At 45.5% G+C, this 20,206-nt stretch overlaps 1 protein-coding gene across 1 annotated transcript in view; it reads left to right on the forward strand.

Moving 5' to 3' along the window:
* nrxn3b (neurexin 3b) overlaps positions 1–20,206 on the forward strand; it is a 108,544-nt gene that overhangs the window by 48,550 nt on the left and 39,788 nt on the right. Inside the window, 3 exon segments of the mRNA XM_060042314.1 lie at positions 14,916–15,217; positions 17,075–17,098; positions 18,930–19,091. Of these exon segments, the coding sequence (XP_059898297.1) occupies positions 14,916–15,217; positions 17,075–17,098; positions 18,930–19,091 (488 nt within the window).

Raw genomic sequence — 20,206 nt, forward strand, 5'->3', positions numbered from 1 at the left:
TGGCGATGATTAACACATAAAAGAGTGTGAAGTGTGTGGCACACATGCGCGCACTCCCACACACACACACACACACGCACATGCACATGCACACACACTACGGATTGCCCTTGCACCTGAGATGAATTTCACGGTAGAGTCCGTCTTTGAAGTTAAAAGAGATGGAGAAGAGAAAACGAGAGTGGAAGGCAGAGAGAGGGAGATAGAGAGAGAGAGGTGGCGAGAACGGGGAAGACAGAGGGAGTGAGAGAAAGAGAAATTGAGAGAGACATTGGATGAGTGGTGTGTAACATGAGCCCTCGGGGGTGACCAAGAGTATTCATGGCGCCACTTGTTCTAAGTTTGTTGATCTAGCAAATATTCAAATGATTCCCCCTCTCCTGCCCTATTCTTTGTTTTTCCTTTGCTTGAAGTGCTTTACATGGCGTCTATATGCACAGGAAAATGCAGCTCATCGTTTTTATCCTCATGTTACTGCCTTTTAAGTAGCAACCATTTTAAGAAGCGACGCTCTTTGCGGCGCGGATACCTAGCGCTCGTTAATTACGATTCCATTTGAAGTCGTATTTAAAGCCAGGAGAACACAGAGCAGAGTGTATTGCTACAGACAACAATGTTTGTTTACGGAAGGGGGTTCCGCGGAGCCGTGTTTTCCGTTTGCATTTTTAATGGTCTGACTGGCAGGCCCATTTCCGTCACCCAGTCCTGCACTGGGAAAGACATTATGAACATTCAGACTTCTAGCGGGATGTTATGTCCCTTCACTCTTAGCTTCTTTGAGAAAGATTATCGAGTATTGGAGTGTAACTGATGCCACGACGGATGGTAGTAGAGACGGCTGATTCCTACAGATACATAAAAATTAAAAGCTCAGTGTCTGAGCGAGTTCGCCTGATATGCTAATACCAGCTTGTGTTCGGCGTGAGCCACAGACGATTTGTGTGTACTAAGTTGTTTCCCTGTGTAGTGATTGATAAAATGTTTGTCTGCTCAGATCAGTAGCGTCGCTTATCAAAGTTTCAGATACCGATAGAAGTGTTATGTTCAAAGTGGAAATAAATAAGAGAAACCACGCACACACACACACACACACACGCATCCACACACACACACACACACACACACAGATGTACACGCGCAAACGCACATGCAAGCGGGAGGCATCGCAGTGTTCGCCGTCCTTGCGATTACCCCAATAAATTCCCAGCCACGCAATAACACGCTGGATTTCCAATTTAGGAGCAGGTTATTATTTTCCTGTATTGTTTACCCACCCTACCCCTGCTCTCACTGAATGTCTTTACAGTCGGTCGCCTCGCTTGGCCTACCGTGGCTCCAACTAACTCCCTTAGAGAGGCTAAAATAAACAATGAACCTCCCCTCTCATCCTCCCCAATCCCCTTCATCATCATCATCATCATCATCATCATCATCATCATCATCATTATTATCATCACTATCACCACCATCCCTGTTGCCCCCTAATAAGACACACTACACCCCCCCCCACCCCATCCATGGGCAGGTGACTTGCTCCTTAAACTCTCTCCAACCTGTGTTGCAGTCCATCAATATTCAAGTAGCATACCGTGTTATGGCCGTCGCTTTGAGGGAAAGGGCAGAGTTTTACTTTAATCAAAGCTAGCCTTGAATGCAGTGAACATGGAAATTGGATGTACAGCCTTTGCATGGCAGGCAGGCTTTCACAGCCAGTACCACAATGCATGGGTAATATGTGTGTGTACATGCTAGTTAGCATCGCTGCTTCTCATACACACACACAGACACACATGAACATCTGACAGATACCTACACGGAAATACACTCACACGCACATACAAAGACTGATGATAGCCTTCAGGGTAGTATTGAACTGTACAGTATGTCTGTATGCTCGTTGTGTGTGTGTGTGTGTGTGTGTGTGTGTGTGTGTGTGTGTGTGTGTGTGTGTGTGTGTGTGTGTGTGTGTGTGTGTGTGTGTGTGTGTGTGTGTGTGTGTGTGTGTGTGCCTTATCTGTCATCCTACATTTTATTTTCTACTCACAACACCACCAAGTGAGATATACAACAGATACTTTGATGTACATCTGAAGAACATCCCCTTTAAGACGTTCCAGAGCTGTCAATCAAAGCGCTCCTGTGTCGGCTCTCGGGCTGTTCTTTCTCTCTACTGGCGTAGCATGTCTCCGGGAACGACTTGTGCTGAACGAGAACCTGGATAAGCCTGTGGGGTGGTTCTGATCATTCTCCCCATGCTGATGTTAGGCTTTTTGCGTTTGAGAATATTTTTAATTTGAATCTGTTTTTGGGCACCCTATTGAGATAAATTGTGGATCATTTAATTTATAATGGGAGAGTGGAAGAGTTGCTTTGTAATCTGTGTTTGGTGTGGAAGTTGAAACGGGGGTGTGGGAAACTGATAACACTCCTACCGATAATATTGCTAATAATAGCTTCCACTTCGAAGTGTCTTTCTAGAGGCACTCTCAAAATAACACAGGAAAAGGAGTGAAAACAATAACAACAAGCTAACCGAACCGAAAGAAAGCTAACCAACCGAGTAGGCACCTCGGCCATATCAACTGAGAAATCGCAACACTGACACTGAAATTACCCAAGCTTGAGTTCGGGACAATTGAGGTCCTCTAGACCCAATGGGCTTTTTCCACTTCCAGTCCCCAATGCTCCACTCACCCACTCCCTCAATAACAAGTGGTTAGCCTCCTGGCATTTAGCTCTCTCTTGCTTGCTGTATTTGGAAGCTCTCAAGAGAGAGAGAGAGAGACAGAGAGACAGAGAGATGAATGATTACGTTCTGTGGGAGGAGTTAACAAAAGTCGAGGCCGTCGAGGGGACAGCTGATTAGATAATATTTAACGTATAACTATTTCCGTATAATATAATATGAGTAAAAGCCTAGAGGAGACTAAAGCTAATTCATGATATAAATAAATAGTTCAAATGTTGTGTGAATCAGAGCACAAAAAATCGAAAGTGTTGAGAAGGGGTTATGTTGAGAGCTATACAAAGAGTGTGTTTGGGGTGACAAATATCAGGCAGACAGATGGGCAGAGGTCATGTCCACACTGAACGGAGTCTCTTCTTCGAGCCCAGAAGGTGTTATTAAAAAGAACCATGAAAGAAACTAAGCCAAGTCATGGCTCTGACCTCTCCCTGTCGTCATCTTCATTTTAATGATTTATTTCTCCTATCGGCTTTGAACTCTCTCTTTCCACCCAGCTATCATGTTCATATCTCCAATATACTCTGCCTCTCTTTCTTACACAAGCACACACACACACACACACACACACACACACACACACACACACACACACACACACACACACACACACACACACACACACACACACACACACACACACACACACACACACACACACACACAGAAACGGCCGGCATAGTGATTTAGCTTAGCATCTTCAGAGTGTCATTGAAGATGGCGGATTGGCCTGGCAGCTTAATAACCGAGGGAGGGGAGAGTGTCATCAACATCCTGTGTGTGTGTGTGTGTGTGTGTGTGTGTGTGTGTGTGTGTGTGTGTGTGTGTGTGTGTGTGTGTGTGTGTGTGTGTGTGTGTGTGTGTGTGTGTGTGTGTGTGTGTGTGTGTGTGTGTGTGTGTTTGAGTATGTGTGTGTTGGTGAGAGGGTGTGTTTTTGTACCATTGCTCGACTGAGGTAATTTCAATAGTATTATATTGACTTTAGTAAAGTATTATATTGTTTTTTTGTGTAGACATTGATAATACTGAACCTGATTTGAATGATCCGTGTTGTTGTGCAGGCTTTGGCTAAGACTACTAAACAGCATTGGAGGATGTGGTGATAGCAGGTGTGTTCCAAGGTTTAAGATGAACAGGGATAAACATGTGGTTGTGTGTCTGTATCTGTGTCTGTGAATGTGTGTGTGTGTGTGCTTGCTCGCTTGTCTAATGAAATAGTGTGATGATGACAGAACATGTCACTGTGGTCCACGGACACATCCCTTAGTGACAACTAATGTGTTTTTTATATACATCCAGTACACCAACTCACTTAAATATATCCAGATAATATACACCCAAAAATATGAAAAGTCCAACATAAATAATTTATAGTTTGCCTGAATGTGTGGACACAATTATTTCAAATCCGCACATCGACTCAAACACTATATGCCTCTTACTCTCTCTCTTGCGCGCTTTCTCCCTCTCGCTCTCTCCCTTTCTCCCTGTCTTTTTCTCTCTTGCTCCATATCTCTATTTCTTTATCTCTTTCAGATGCACACACACGTTTTCCACTACAACTTGAACAGTGCTGCTGCATTCTCTCTATCTCTCTCCCTCTCTCCTTCCCATGGTTAGTGTTGAGGAGTGAACCTCTGTTTAGCATTTTAGGAAAGGCTCCCAGGGAGTTTAAATAAATGGGTTGTGGGAATGTGAAAGAGCATTACCGGATTGATTTACCGGAAAAGCTAGAGACTTGAAGAAGCATACGGATTGACCTACGTATCTGACCCCTGCCAAGGTGTGAGAGAGAGAGAGAGAGAGAGAGAGAGAGAGAGAGAGAGAGAGAGAGAGAGAGAGAGAGAGAGAGAGAGAGAGAGAGAGAGAGAGAGAGAGAGAGAGAGAGAGAGAGAGAGAGAGAGAGAGAGAGAGAGAGAGAGAGAGAGAGAGAGAGAGAGAGAGAGAGAAATAACTTGAGTTATACCATACAATAGAAGGAGTTTGACTGAGTGACAAGTCAAGTAAGAAATGGGAATTCAGAATAGAGAGAGTGGAGCCAGGGTGATGAGATTTTTTTATTTATATGGGATGAAATCGTCCTTCAGCTTGGGCCTAGATGTGTGTTTCAATTCTTCTCTGGCTCTTGTCTTGCGTGGCTGACAGCGAGAAAAAGAAACACAAACTATAGAGAGTGAATGCGTGGGCTGGGCCTTCCATGTCAGTCTCTGAGAACTAATTTGTTCCTTTGGATTCTTGTTCACATTTTTCTTTTCATGTTCTTATTTGTTGCTGGCAAGTGTCAAAAACACTTATTGCGCTATACATATTACTATTTTACTATTTTCCTATATATATATACATATATATATATCTCAACTGTGGTATGTGCATGGATGTGGTTTTTGCGGCTATGACTGGTTTTTGCTGGATATAAAGCCACATCAACATCTTTTTTCCCTGTGTTATAAAGTAATTTCCCTCAGCGGCTTACAGCTCCATCCTCGGTTTTCCCTCCTGTCTCCAAGGATACATCGGATGTTTTCTCTTTTCCATAACATGCTAACGGGTCATAAAATACCCCCAACACACACAAACACACTGGCACACACCCCGACAATAGGCAAAACACACATACTGATGATGAGACAAAATTACACAACCCCGCTAATTAATTTGCGGCCCTTCATTCCGCCACACAAGGCAGCGAGATGACCTTCACCACTTCTTCATCCTCCTCGTCCGCCTCCCCCACCTCCCCCTCCCTCCCCCACACACCAAGTGGTCATTTACGTAACCCAAATGGGGTCCTTATCTCCACACCGCACGCCACCGACCGTTTATCCGTTGCCTTGGCAAGGTCACGACCGCGGGGGCAGACCTGAAGGGCGGCGGCTCCCTCTGTGTTGATGACGGCGGAGGAGGTGTGGGGGGGGGTGGAGTGGCTACCACTCTAGCCTATAGCGGCGTTAAGAGCCTCTTCCAAGGCCAAATCATGTTTATTTCATTGTCCTTTTTATGGCTTCTGCGGTCCCCTTTTAACCCCCTCGCCTCCCAGCCCACGGTTAAATATCTCGCCACGCCACGAGTTATGGGGGCAATAAATATTAGATAGTCCCGGCTCAGAATAGGATGTGTGCTAATCTGTTCCTAGTGGGAGAGAGGGACTCTCTCTCTCTCTCTCTCTCTCTCTCGCTCTCTTGCTCTCTCGCTCTCTCGCTCTCTAGCTCTCTCTCTCTCTCTCTCTCTCTCGCTCTCGCTCTCGCTGTCTCTGTCTCTGTCTCTGTCTCTCTCTCTCTCTCTCTAGCTCTCTCTCTCTCTCTCTCTCTCTCTCTCTTTCTCTCTCTCTCTCTAGCTCTCTAGCTCTCGCTCTCGCTCTCGCTCTATCTCTCGCTCTATCTCTCGCTCTATCTCTCTCTCTCTCTCTCTCTCTCTCTCTCTCTCTCTCTCTCTAGCTCTCTCTCTTTCTCTCTCTCTCTAGCTCTCTCTTCTCTCTCCCTGCAGTCTGATCCTGGTAATTCTTTTCCACTAAGTCAAACCAAGTTCATGTCTTCTTAATGTTATGTTGTCAAGAGCTCATATGCATTATAACATCTAATACAATAAAGTCACAGCCTTCCGAATAGAAATATGAATGCCATATTCAGCCAGTAGTTAATCCCATAAGCAATTGATCGTATTTAGTTTAACCAGTAAGGAGAGCAAAGCAGTTCCCTGCAATATTATGTAAATGTATTCTATATACTTTAGTTAAATTAATACAGACAGAGACACACTATTGCTGCAAAAAATATTCCTATTCCACTTAAACCTACACTATATACATTTTCCCAAACCAGCCTCCAGTGGCCAGAAGCGCACCAGAATAAAACGAAGAATAGTGAATGAACCCTGCAGGGATAAACGCTTTATAGCCGATTTACAGCCTTTTACTTGAGATATTTTTTTAATGAAGTAAATGGCTGCAGTTGAAAAATTAAATAGTGCATGTTTAATGCAAATAAATTGATCTTTGAGGTCGATCAGGGCTATCTTACAGCCAAGAAGTCCATTTGGCCCAAGACGTCAACACTATAGTAGCAGAGGGAGAATACAGTGTTGTGGTGTTGTTGTGAGCCCTGGTGACTCCCGCTCTGGACTGACAGAGACGGATGCACCGAGGTGGACGTTCATTCGGCCTTCTGACAGCACAGATAATAGCCAATAAGACGATGCCACTCTGGATGATTGACAAACCCCAGGGATGGCCTCGGCCAATCAGTCGACACCATGTCCTGTGGGCCGAAGCCTCCACACTTAGAAAACCATGCAGACACACACACGCACGCACACACACAAACACACACAGACACACACACACACACACACACACACACACACACACACACACACACACACACACACACACACACACACACACACACACACAGACCATTATGATTTTTTATTCACACCACAGTACACACAAGATACTCATTATTACACTTATTGTATTTCAATGAATGCATAGAGGCAATTTTATTTACATTATTACATATGTACATTTGTATAACACATGAGTTACACTATAACATAGCATATAATGTTTCCGTTCAACCCTACCTTTGATGTGTATGCAATTGCAATGATGCATTTCCAAAAAAAGACACAGACACACACAAACCCACACACCCCCACACACACCAACACACACACATCTAAGTCATGCAATCCTTCACACACATATCACACACAGACGCACACACACCAACAAACATCTAAGTCATGCAAGCCTTCAAGCACATATCACACACACACACACACACACACACACACACACACACACACACACACACACACACACACACACACACACACACACACACACACACACACACACAGGTGCACATACTCCATCAGAGTCTATCTTGGAGCTAACTTTCCGCGAGAGGTGGGAGTTTCCTGTCACATCTCATTGTGGCCCAGCATGGCTGCTGTCTGGCTGACGCAATGCTCTGCCTTCTGGAGGCACGCTGTCAGGGGGTTTGATCGCTGACAAACACACTGGAGCTTTTCTTAACAGAGTCCCTGGGATAGGGGTTCATATTTCTGCCATTTGAGGGATTGGATCACTCGGCTGGATCGACAGATAGACAGGGAGACAGAGAGATAGACTTGCAGACGGCAAACAGAGAGACAGCCAGACAGAGAGACAGCCAGGCAGATACCTTGACAGACAGACAGACAGACAGACATTTGGGCAGATAGACAGGAAGTCGGAGACACAGATAGACAGACAGTGAGATAGACGTATACATAGATAAATAAACAGAAACAGAAAGATAGATGAAGAGACATACTGATACAGATAGAAACATACATCCATACATCCATATAGATAGAGAAATAGACAGATGGATGCATAAATATATTGATATATACGTTGATAGATAGATTGACAGGCAGAGAGGCAGATGATTGATAGACAGACAGACAGACAGACAGACAGACAGACAGACAGACAGACGGGAACTTGAACTATATTGGCTGTGGCAGGTTTGTCTGAGAAGGGTCAAATGAGACCATCTCAATGCACAGCCATCGACGCGGGCGATGGGCGCGGTAGATAGCTCTCTCTCTCTCTCTCTCCCCTAATGCTTCTCAACAAGTTTGCTATCACCTTTGCCTCTAATTGCTACCCTGCCACTCTGAAGAGGGCAACCACTTCTGCCTTTGTATCTAGCTCTCACTCTCACAGTTTGTCTCTCTGTCGTTCACTTCTCTCCCTCTCCCGTTCTCATTCCCCCTTTTCTCTCTCTGTGTCTCTCCCTCTCTCGCTCATGTACCCATTCTAGTATTTGCTCCGCACAATTGCCTCAGTTGATGGGATTGGACCCTAGACCTCCAACTCACCCCCACAGCCTCCCCCATCTTTCAGACCCCCCATCCCCCCACCCCCACACCCCCACACAGACGCACACAATCTCTTCGAACTCCCTCACTCCTCTTCCCTCCCACTACACAGCTCATTGCACACTGACACACACACACACACACACACACACACACACACACACACACACACACACACACACACACACACACACACACACACACACACACACACACACACACACACACACAGCACCAGTGAGTACCCAACCAAAGTGAAAGTCCTCTGCCTCGATTTTAAAGCGCCACCAATCTTGCTAGGGAACGGCGACAGAACAGACCACTGTGGCTGTTTGGATCCTTTCACATTTCAACATGTTCGTTACATAAGGCCTTCTGCACTCAGTGACGGTGTAACGGTTTTACTTTCCCATTCAACTGTGATTTATGTTTCTTAACAAGGGAACCGTTGGTGACATTATGCAATGTCCTTGCTCTACTCTGTGTGTGTGTGTGTGTGTGTGTGTGTGTGTGTGTGTGTGTGTGTGTGTGTGTGTGTGTGTGTGTGTGTGTGTGTGTGTGTGTGTGTGTGTGTGTGTGGAAAATAGGACATCTATTTCATGTAAGCAGACTCAGCTATAGTTGGTTATGTGCAGGTATTTTGTCCTCCCTGTATGCATCTATATCTGTTTGTCTATCACACAACCTTTGATAACATATTTACTCTTTCCGTGGTGGACATGTCTGAATACACATACTTGTATGTGTATTTATGAAAGCGGCAATGCAGTCTCTTTCTAATGTGTTTTCCAGACTATGAATGGGTTGTTTTTCAATTGTATTTCTGTTCTTGGTGGAAAAACAGAAGCTTTCTGAGAATGTATCAGACAGAGGATGAGCTAAAAAGGGAGAGAGAGAGGGAGAGGGAGGGAGGGGGGGAGAGAGAGAGAGAGAGAGGGGGAGGGGGAGAGAGAGAGAGAGAGAGAGAGAGAGAGAGAGTGTCTGTGTTTGACACTGGTGTGTGGGTTGTGTCCCCTTCTGCAATAATCTGGTTTATCAGGACTGGAATCTCGCTTGACTGCTGGACTGAACACATGCTCTCCATGTGGGAAAACCATTGGAAACCCTCCTCTCCTGCTTTTCCCTTCTCTTCCTGTCTGCAACTTTGCTTTTCTATCATTTATTTTCATATTTCCTTCTCCCCAACTCCTCCATTGCTGCCCTACTGCTCTCCTCCTCACGCCCATCCTCAGCTCTCTTTTCCTGTGCCCACCACTCCTCACTTCCCTCCATTAGTTCTGTCTCTCTCATGCTTGTTTCTTTTATAAGTTAGACACACCCTCTGTTTGTCTTCATCTTCTCGTTTATCTGATCATTTGTCCAACTCTCTTTCGCTCTCTTTCTCTTCCTCTCCGTTTGTCCCTCCCTCTTTTTATTCTATTGGGTCATTTTTCACCGGCCTTGTTGCCGTCCATATCCCTGTAGACTTGTCTTTGCTCAATTTAATCTTCTCTCTATTTTCACTAGCCAACATCTGTTGTAGACATCAAACAGAATTCTCCCAATCTCACAAAACACGATGACCAGTACCCAACAGATGTGTCACAGAGCATTAAGAATGGTGACATGAAAAGGAAACCCCCCAAATCTCGTTCAATCCCTACAATTTGTAAATAAGGAAAAAAAAAATATTGGGAAATTCTGTATTTCAACTTTTTTCTCACAGGGTGATCTCTGTGTGAAAACAGGTGTTTCATAAAAGCCAGTGAACACATTCCCACAGACTGTGTTCTATGGGCACAGCTAAAGTCTAGCTCAGCATAAGCCTGTCTGACGCAAGCGATGGTTTGCTGAAAGGGATCGTCAACGTCATCCAAGATGCTCCTAATTTCTTTGACATGCAATGGGCCCACCGCTGTGTCTTCAGCCGCATATATCTGTGGTTAGCATTAGCCTATCCCTTGGGAGCTATTTCATAGCTTTAGCATAGTGCTGGGAAGAAGTAACATTGGTTAGCTTCGGCCTAGTTTTGTGAAGCAGTGGCAGGGTTTGCTTCAGCATAATGTTAGGAATCATGGCTAGGGTTGGCATAGTGTTACGAAACAATGCCGCTCATCACGCCAATCTTCAATACATCGGTCGGACATATTATTAGCCAGTTTGAAGCAAATTATGCAAATAGGAGGGAAGCAACATAAAGAATATGATTTTAAAACACACAAGCAGGGATTTCTGTTTCACAAGATTGGCTTTGATGACACTGCTTCTGTGAATGACGGCTCTGCTCACAAACAAATAATAGCCATGAGCAGGAGTGAACTTCCCGGGTTTCACGTAATGCGTTTTTTACCTGTAGATGTGACAAAGGGAATGTGATTTAACTCGCAGCGATGTCAGCCCACATTTCAAACACGCCGTAGAAGAAGAACAAACTCCCAGGGTCGAAGCCGTGCGCTAGCTTTCAGGCTAGCATCCGTGTACAATTATTCTAATGGGCTTAGTCGCGCAGCCTCTACTGCCGAAGTCTAAATTTAGCAAGAGTAATTACAGAACCGCTTTTTTTCTATAATCCTACCATTTAACTCATCTTTTTCCCTCTGTATATGTCAGGGCTTTCCCTCTCCCATGATCATACCTCAATCTTTACAAAAGGTTCAAAGTTTGCAGGCAGTAGCCTCTGTTTCCCCCCCACCCTGTCCTTTAAAAGGACCCCAGGGCCCAACCGGGGTGCCAGGTTCAGCCGAGTAGGGAGGCTGGAAAGGTGGGCAGTGGGGGGGTTGGACAGAGGTGGAGGTGGGAAGGTGAGGAATGGTAATGAAGGTGCTAATTGCTTCCAGTGGATTTTGAAATTGAAACCTGGGACCCGCGCATAAGGGGGCAGAGCAAGCACATAAATAGCATATTGATGACCGGGGTGAAAATAAGTGAAAATGACCCAGCTGCATGATCAATACGGACGCCGCAGGTCTGAGGCCGGCATGTCTCCACGGACCGTGCAGTTCCCCCTGATTATTATGGATCCATCTATGCTTACAGCCGTGGTTTTATATTGCTGAGATGCACAAATATTACATTATATCAATTCGCCTCCTCTATTATTCATATCAGGCGTTGTGCCACGGATAAGGTTTAACAGCCTCGCCGTAACACTGTACTTGCATCGTTTTAATTAAAGATACACACTTAGGGCCAAAGCACACAACGGTAGTCTAAATAATAAACCGGTGTTTCATGAGGAATCAAACAGCTGTCAGAACCATGTGTCTCCGTGGTTTGTAGTTACACAATGAAAGAGAGTGAAATATAACAGAAAGAAATTAACATAGACACACAAAGATAGACAAATAAATAGTCGCCTGTAGCGCACAAAAGTGGATTTTCTGCCGGACCTTCGTTGCGCATTTGTCAGTTCCGGTGAATCACCATTCCACGAGTTTGTGTATGTGAGAGTGTGTGAGTGTGTGTGAGTGTTTGGTCACGTGCGTGTGTGTGTGTGTGCGTGTGATGAGTTGTTGCAGTCTTAATAATGCCGACAGGAATCCCTCAGCTGGTGTTGAAACGTGAGTGGCGGGCGCTCACAAAGGCAGACTGATTAGAGTGCATGGGGTGGCAGAGGGTGTTGCCATGGCGACGACCTCTGTCCCGCAGGTCAGGTGAGAGCAGACGGGATCAGGTGTCTCGGGGCCTATCTGAATGATTATCAGTCGGCAAGGCGACAGATATAGTTTGTGTACAGAGACAGAAGTTGCGCTGCTCTGGGTGGCCAGCAACCCACCAATAACCCTTATTGCAGGCTGTGGTTATGTTTTGTAGCTATTTAATGATGTGCCGCGTGAGTCCAGAGGGTTCTAGAAAACCTTTCGAGACGCTGATGCCTTTTGACTCTCAAGCAGGTGTAAATGCTTTCAGGAATTACTGGAAGTGCTTGTGAAACAAGACAGGCAGTCTTCGCTGACCCCTTCCCGTGTGCCCGAAGCAATTGCGGGTGTCTAATTACTTTAAGTAAATCCACGATACCAAAGAGGAGGATCGCTTGACAGCTTCAGCGGCGCTGGCATCAGCATCAGATGCATATTCAAACCCTCTCAGTCCGTGGCTGCTGGCTGTCAGTTTGGCGGCTGCTAAATCATCTCGGAGCTGATATTTATTCATAGAACTTGTGTAGAAAAGGCTCAAGTGACACAAGACATCTCCTTTGAGATGAGGTTGCAGCGCGGGTGTAATTGCCGTGACAAAATATTTCGCAGCGGAATACTTCTCGTTAAAGTCCTTGAAGTGCAACAAAATACATGCAGCGTAGATGTTTGATAAAAAAAAACAAAAAAATAGGAAAATCCCTCAAATAGAAAAGAGGCACGCTTTTGATTTGTGTGCGAATGAATGCCCTATTACACCGTCGTGATGATAATAGAAATAATGTTCTTCTATTTATTTATTTATTCCCCGGGCGCGTTGAACAGGGCTCTTTTAAAAGGGCCTTTGTAGCTTCCGATGCTACTGCCTCTTGTCTCTGCACATTTTGCAGAGTTTCATGCCAAGGGGGGAATTACTCCCATGACCGGAATCGTCTCCCATCATGCAACAGCCTCCGCTTGTGTTTCCTCTTTGTCTCTCTCTCTCTCTCTCTCTCTCTCTCTCTCTCTCTCTCTCTCTCTCTCTCTCTCTCTCTCTCTCTCTCTCTCTCTCTTCTTGCCTCCTTTATCTCCCCGCCAGCCACCACTATACCTCCCTCATGTTTAAATATACCCTAAGCCAAACACTGTACAATGAAGAATTACAGCCTGCTGCTTTGATTCAAGTTTGTTTCCCTCTCTCCAAGTTAATTTTGTCTTCCTCTATTCCTCTCTTCTGTTCTCTCTGTCTAGCTCCTTCTCACTGTCTGATGTATAATTGGTCCGCCCGTTGCTTTTGTTATTTACAAAACTTCCCAGTGAGTTTTTGAATTCGTAGTTTGTGGATGCAGGTTGTATCGCCCTAGAAAATGAGGCATCAAAGTCAAACTTCTATATTAGATGTTTGATGTTTGCTCAGACCCCCCCCCCCCCCCCCCACCAAGTCCAAGGCCAGAGTCTTGGTCAATTTTGCATCTATACACAAAAAAATACATTATTGCATTTCTTGGTGGCTCTGTAGGGTATTAGCCCGAGGCGGGGAGGAATCCACTAGCCAAAGTTTTGACTCTCGGGGGCCACCTTCTCTCGCTCCGCATCGGAGTGTGAATAAACGAGACTACCAACTGCTGGCATGCGAGTACATAAAGCCCCAGACTCCAGCCATGTTTGACTAAGGGCTCCGGTCAATCACGCTACAGCAGAGAGGCAGGCTTGGTCTCTTAATCATCTCTTGCTCATCTTGCAGGGAAGTGTGTAGCACCGCCCTCTCCCTGGGTCGATTCTCCCTCTTGCTTTGTCGGGTGTCTTCTGTTCCCGGTCATCGTGTCCTGTTTTCTGATGGACCTTAATTGTGCTCAATTACGTCCCGTGTGTTCGGCCAACTGTGAACAGAAACTGAATGAATGGATCAAATAATCCCACGTATCATGCATGATATGAGGCCAGAACACCGAGGCTCAGTACTTTTTAGTTTGGTTTATTGGTAGTACAATGTGTTCACCCTCAAAGGAGGCGATGAAAAGCATTGATTTGGTATTGGAACCGAAACCAAGCCCTGGTTTGGGATGTGGTATTGAAAAATACCTGGATATGAATGAAGAGGATATTTGACTTTTTATGCATAATTGGTAAAAGATAATTTACTTCATGTGTGTCACTGTTCTCTCTGTTGCAGTGTTTCATGGTCTGAGCCAAACGGCTTTCATCAGTGCATGAATCATTTTCTCCTGGGAGGTAGCATAGATAAAATGATAACAGGAGCCAAAACTGAGACTGATGCTCAGACCAAATAGCACACTAGCACCCGGTCTGTGTTCATGTTTATCACATGATTTATGTGTCAGACACCGGAGTGTGTTGTTGTTGATGAGGAGCAGTAGATCAGGCTCGTATCATACCTTTCACAGCATTACCTTGTAGCGTTAACAAATTGATTTCCTCTGCTTTCCAACGGTGGCTATTGGAAGTGATAAGCTTTGACAAGATTTACTTTATTAATCCCAGCTGGGAAATGAAGGTGTCATGGCAGAAAGTACAGCACCGTAATAATCACAACCATCAACCATAAAGAACTACAAAGATCCACAGCACCTTCCCGTTCCAAGGAGCGCTATTGCTCTCTTCCGAATCAACGCCTTCTCAAGCAGTCCGTTGCCGTCCTAACCCCTGTGCTCTTGCTTTGTCCCGCCCCCTCTCTTGTCATTTTTCAGCGAGGGAGGAGAACGTCGCCACCTTCCGCGGCTCCGAGTACTTCTGCTACGACCTTTCCCAGAACCCCATCCAGAGCAGCAGCGACGAGATCACTCTGTCCTTCAAGACGTGGCAGCGCAACGGCCTTCTGCTCCACACGGGCAAGTCGGCAGACTACGTCAACCTGGCGCTGAAGGATGGCGCCGTGTCCCTCGTCATCAACCTGGGCTCCGGGGCCTTCGAGGCCATCGTGGAGCCCGTCAACGGGAAGTTCAACGACAACTCGTGGCACGATATCAAAGTGACGCGCAATCTGCGACAGGTAACCCCGGGGGCGACGGAGGTGGAGAGTTTTGTTTTTTTTGCGTAGGATGACCGCGGTTTTAGTTTCTCGTTACGTTTAGAGATCAGCCGCGCTGTCGGATCTAGATGTTTCGGTGTGGCTAGGATTATCATCTTCTTTTTCTTGGTTGGTTGTCATCGCATCACAGCTACATCTTCGAGAGTGATGTCATCGGTGCTTATTATTTGTAAATCTGCATAACATTTTTCAGATTAAATCATATACGTCATGCTTAATTTGACCGATAAATGTGCAGATTGAACGCAGGCGGAAATACAAAGCTAAATGCAGTGCCTTTGGGAGCTTAGAAAAGCTGCCATTTTGTTAGGTTTTCTTCTGCTTATCTGACTGTTGAACTTTCCCTCCCTCTTCCTTCAAACTAAACGTATCTGATACTTTAGCATTTTGCACGTTACCCTCTGCTAATCTGATGCCTCTGTCTGGGGTTGTCCTCTTGCTCTCTCAGCCCATGTCATTCATGTGCAATGTGATATATATTTCACATTAAGATCATTTAGAAGCTATGCGTCGAAGCGACATTCCATTAGGGTCAGTTGTTTACGATGCAGTTGATGAAGCAGGCTGCTTGTTAGGAAAAATATAGCCTGGAGCCACTTTCGCTAAGCAGTATGCATTGGCTTGTTGATGCCTCTTAGGGGACAGCCTTGACATATTCCCTGGACAAGGATTAGACCACAACGTGAAGGGGACTGTGTGACAGTGTTGTCCCTTTATAGAGTGTAGTATTAAACCATTTAGAGGTCGTTAAGGACAAATTAGGAGCGAAATTTAAGCTGTTCATCTCCCTGTGTACTGTAGTCGTAATGGGATAGCTGTGAACATTAAATAATTATAGGGTAACATGAGACATGTGGAAAGATGCGAGGAGTGTTTTGAAAATAAATTGGTGTAGGATCATGATCGTAATTTATTTCATAAGAATTTGATCAAATAATATAGGGAAGATCTGAAAACCTAACATGGCTTATTAATGAAAACTGGGGCAGCACATAGATCTGTGAAATGCCGGCCGAATGCAGAGGCGCAACCGAAAAACAAATTGAGAGCACAGCACGAAGACATGAAGACCGGCTCTAACCGGCTGTGTCTACTAAAGAGCGAGCGGTCATGTTCCTGGGGATCGATCGGCCGGCTGACCTTTAGCGCGTCGGTCAGGTGTGCCAGCCGTTTATTAGCAGAGAAGCGACGCCCGTAGGTGATGATGTCCCGACGCTACCCACAGTCAGGCACACCTCGCAGGTTCGTCAAAGGTCACGACGCGAACCCCCCCCCAGGGAGCGCCGAGCTTAGGGAGTACCAAGGTGAAGCTATCTGTGGGGGTTTGTCTGCTTTCTCTCATTCCTTTCTCTACTTCTTCCTTTCCTTCTTTTCGATTTCCTGTTCCTCTTCAGAAGAATAAACTTAGACTAAAAAAACGAAGCGAAAAAAGGTAAACAGCAGATTCTCTTGGGCACAGGTAAAGCCGTTCCACACAAATGGAAAAGATTGAGGATGAAGTAGACTTATCTGCTGCTTCATGTCAATTTTTTTGGTATTTGTCCCGATGTGGAATATTCGGCTATGGTCGGGCTATGAGTCTTGAGGAACAGCTGCTAAATCACGTAGTGTTTTAATCACCTCGACACTAACTCATCCATGGTAGCCATTTTGTTTTACTACTAACCAAGATCTAACCAACTAATGTACTAACGAACATCCTATTCTTCCACGTTTATTTTTTATTTAATTATCATTTTCTCGCCATCTTTATTAACAACCGTTTTTTGTTCACTATTGTTTTGATTTCCTTTCTTCCTCCCCCCTTTTTCTGGAAAGCAATCAGGCATTGGACACGCTATGGTAAACAAACTACATTGTATGGTAGATATCATTCTTATTGTCTTTTTTTGCGTTTGCCGTGTGTCCCTTCCCCCCTCTCTTCTTTTATATTTGTTCTCTTTTGAGTTCCATCTGAGACACTCTTATCAAAAAATGAGGAGATGGGTTTGTATTACCGGGCAATTCTCTCTTCGCTTCTTCTCAATATCCTCCCTGACCCTCAACAACCTTCTTCCCCTCCCCCCCACACAGTCCCCCGTTCTCTTTTGACACTTTACATTTTCATTTATATTTTTTATATATATTTTATTTTCTCCCTCTGCTTCCGAATATGACCTAAAAAAGTTTTAACCCCCAAAAAACGATAAATACCACTGATTCGACTTTTTTGCCTTTTGTCAGGGAGACGACCTTATAATCTTTTTTATGATTACTATTATTACAATATTTTTTTCTCCCACACAAAAAAGCCCCCATTTTTTGTGAGGACTGTCGTCCAGAACTGGCAGAAGCTTTCCACAATCCCAGCAAAGATGTTGCTGTCAACCACGCCACTGTGCCCAGAATGAGGACAATTTTAATCATGTTGACGTAAACCAAAGCCCTTTACCTTCATTGCGGGAGCTCTGACAGTTGTTTCCAACTCACTATGGCGCATGGCATGCAACCATCCCCCACATCCGTGGTTTAGGTCCCGACCTTTGCCCTGTCTCACTCATGATAACCACTAACACTATCATCCACCCACCCTCCACCCCTATCCCTTTACTCTGCCTTTCCCCCACCCCTCCCGAGTCCCGTGTGATCTTGTGGCATGCTGGTGAAAGTGGTGTTGTGTTGTGTGTCGTGGCTACACTCATTCTCCCTGGGGCCCATATGCATCGGTCTTCTAAGAATAAGCATCCCCCTGTCTGGGACCGGTTGCTGCGGCCCAAGTGGTCCGGTGTTAACGCGGCCGTGACATCACATCCTTGGGTTCCAGCGACCGCGATGAGTATTCTTAGACAGTGATTGGATATAGGCCCCGGTCTCGCATGGGCACACGCATCCGATCTGCTCGCTCAAAGCTTGGTCTGGCCTCATCACTTACATGTTCAGTTCAACGTGTTCTTTTTGACTTCAGTCAATACCTTGTTTTGCAGATTGGTGTTTTGTGCAAAAACTCTTTTTGTGATGCATGTGTGTGTGTTTGTTAATATAAGAGGGACAAGTTGGTGTATGTGTGTTGTGTGTGGGTGTGGGTGTGTGCGTGTGCGTGTGTGTATGCGTGTGTGTGTGTGTGCGTGTGTGTGTGTGTTTGCGTGTGTCTGTGTGTGTGTATGTGCGTGTGTGTATGTCTGTGTGTGAGTGTATGCTTGCCTTAATGTCCAAATGTGTGTGTCTGCAGTTACCAATACAGCAAAACCCTAAACCTAAGACAAGTGTGATAAATTTGTCCTTGGTTTGAACATTGTACTAACCCTCTCCCCAAACCTGAAGTTTCAGTACCAAACCTATAATCCATACTTACCCCCATCAAAGATAAAGAAAATATGCCTCTGCCATATTTTCTTTACCTGTCCTGTGGAACCTTTGACTAAAAACTATCCATTAACAAAAAGGAAAAAAACACTGTCTGATCAAAAATGAAAACTAACCAAAATAAATCGCTTTGAGGTACCGGAAGATTCAATAACCAACAGCCCAAAAAACGCCAACCAACCAACCTCTGGCGCAGACCGCCTAAAATGAAACTTCTACCGCCCGATTCAGAATGCAGACCAAAAAAGGAGGTGTGTTTGAACCGCGATTCATGGTGTGGCGACGCGGAGTAGTGACTGTGCTTTGGCTGTGTGTTGCGCCCCTTCAACAGGTGACCATCTCCGTGGATGGCATCCTCACCACCACAGGCTATACCCAGGAAGACTACACCATGCTGGGCTCAGATGACTTCTTCTACGTGGGCGGGAGCCCCAGCACCGCGGACCTGCCAGGGTCCCCGGTCAGCAACAACTTCATGGGCTGCCTCAAAGAGGTAAGGAGCAGCATGCATGGGCACAGGGGGATGATGCAAAGGATGGGAAGTGCAATTTGTTTGAGTTTAAAATTTCGAAGGTTTGTTGTATATTTGTATGTGTATTGTGTTGCAAGAGGATCTACATTGGTAAAGGTCCATTAAATGCACACCCAGACACACATACGCACGTTCATGGACACGTACCTGCATAGACAAACACACACACGCACACACACACACACAGACAGACACACACACGCGCGCGCACACACACACACACACACAGACATGCACACACACACACACACACAGCACACACAGACACACACACAGACACACGCACACACACAGACACACACACAAGCACACATAGACACACACACACACACACACACACACACACACACACACACACACACACACACACACACACACACACACACACACACACACACACACACACACACACACACACACACACACACACACACACACAAACACCCACACTCTACCCTATTACATGGAAATATACTTTAAAATTGTGTTGTTGGATAGTATTATGGACCACACATACAAACACAGACACGCACTATCACAAACACATAAATCAGATAATATCTGAGAACCTCAAGTGGGACCTTATCACGCACAATCACACAAATAGTGTTAGATGACCTCATATACTGACAGACCGCACACACACACACACACACACACACACACGCCCACGTAGCTTCATATTGACCAAATCGCTGCATCTCAATAATAACAACACCAGCAAGTGTTTTCCCCTAGTCCCAGCGAGATCAGACAGCAGTCTGCTGCGACCGAGATGAAAAAAAAAGCCCGGCATCCAACTCCCATCTAGCTGAGTTGTCGACCCGTGTTTTCCCCGACGCTCTCCCCCCGACCCTGCCTCCCGTCCTCAACATCTACCGCCGTTACAGCCAGCGTTGTGAACATCTCCCCCCAAAGTTAGCTTCTATCACGCATTATTCGCTGCCTCAGCTCCGACCGCAGCGGCCTGGGGGGGGTCGGCAGGCTTGCGATGTGAACCAAAAAAACATTGACCTGTGCTTACGTAGCAATGCCTTAGAACCGTTCTCTAAGGACATCCCCTTTAATTAATGCAA

The sequence above is a fragment of the Gadus macrocephalus genome, chromosome 21 (assembly GCF_031168955.1).
Source record: "Gadus macrocephalus chromosome 21, ASM3116895v1".
In the NCBI taxonomy this organism is placed as follows: Eukaryota; Metazoa; Chordata; class Actinopteri; order Gadiformes; family Gadidae; genus Gadus; species Gadus macrocephalus.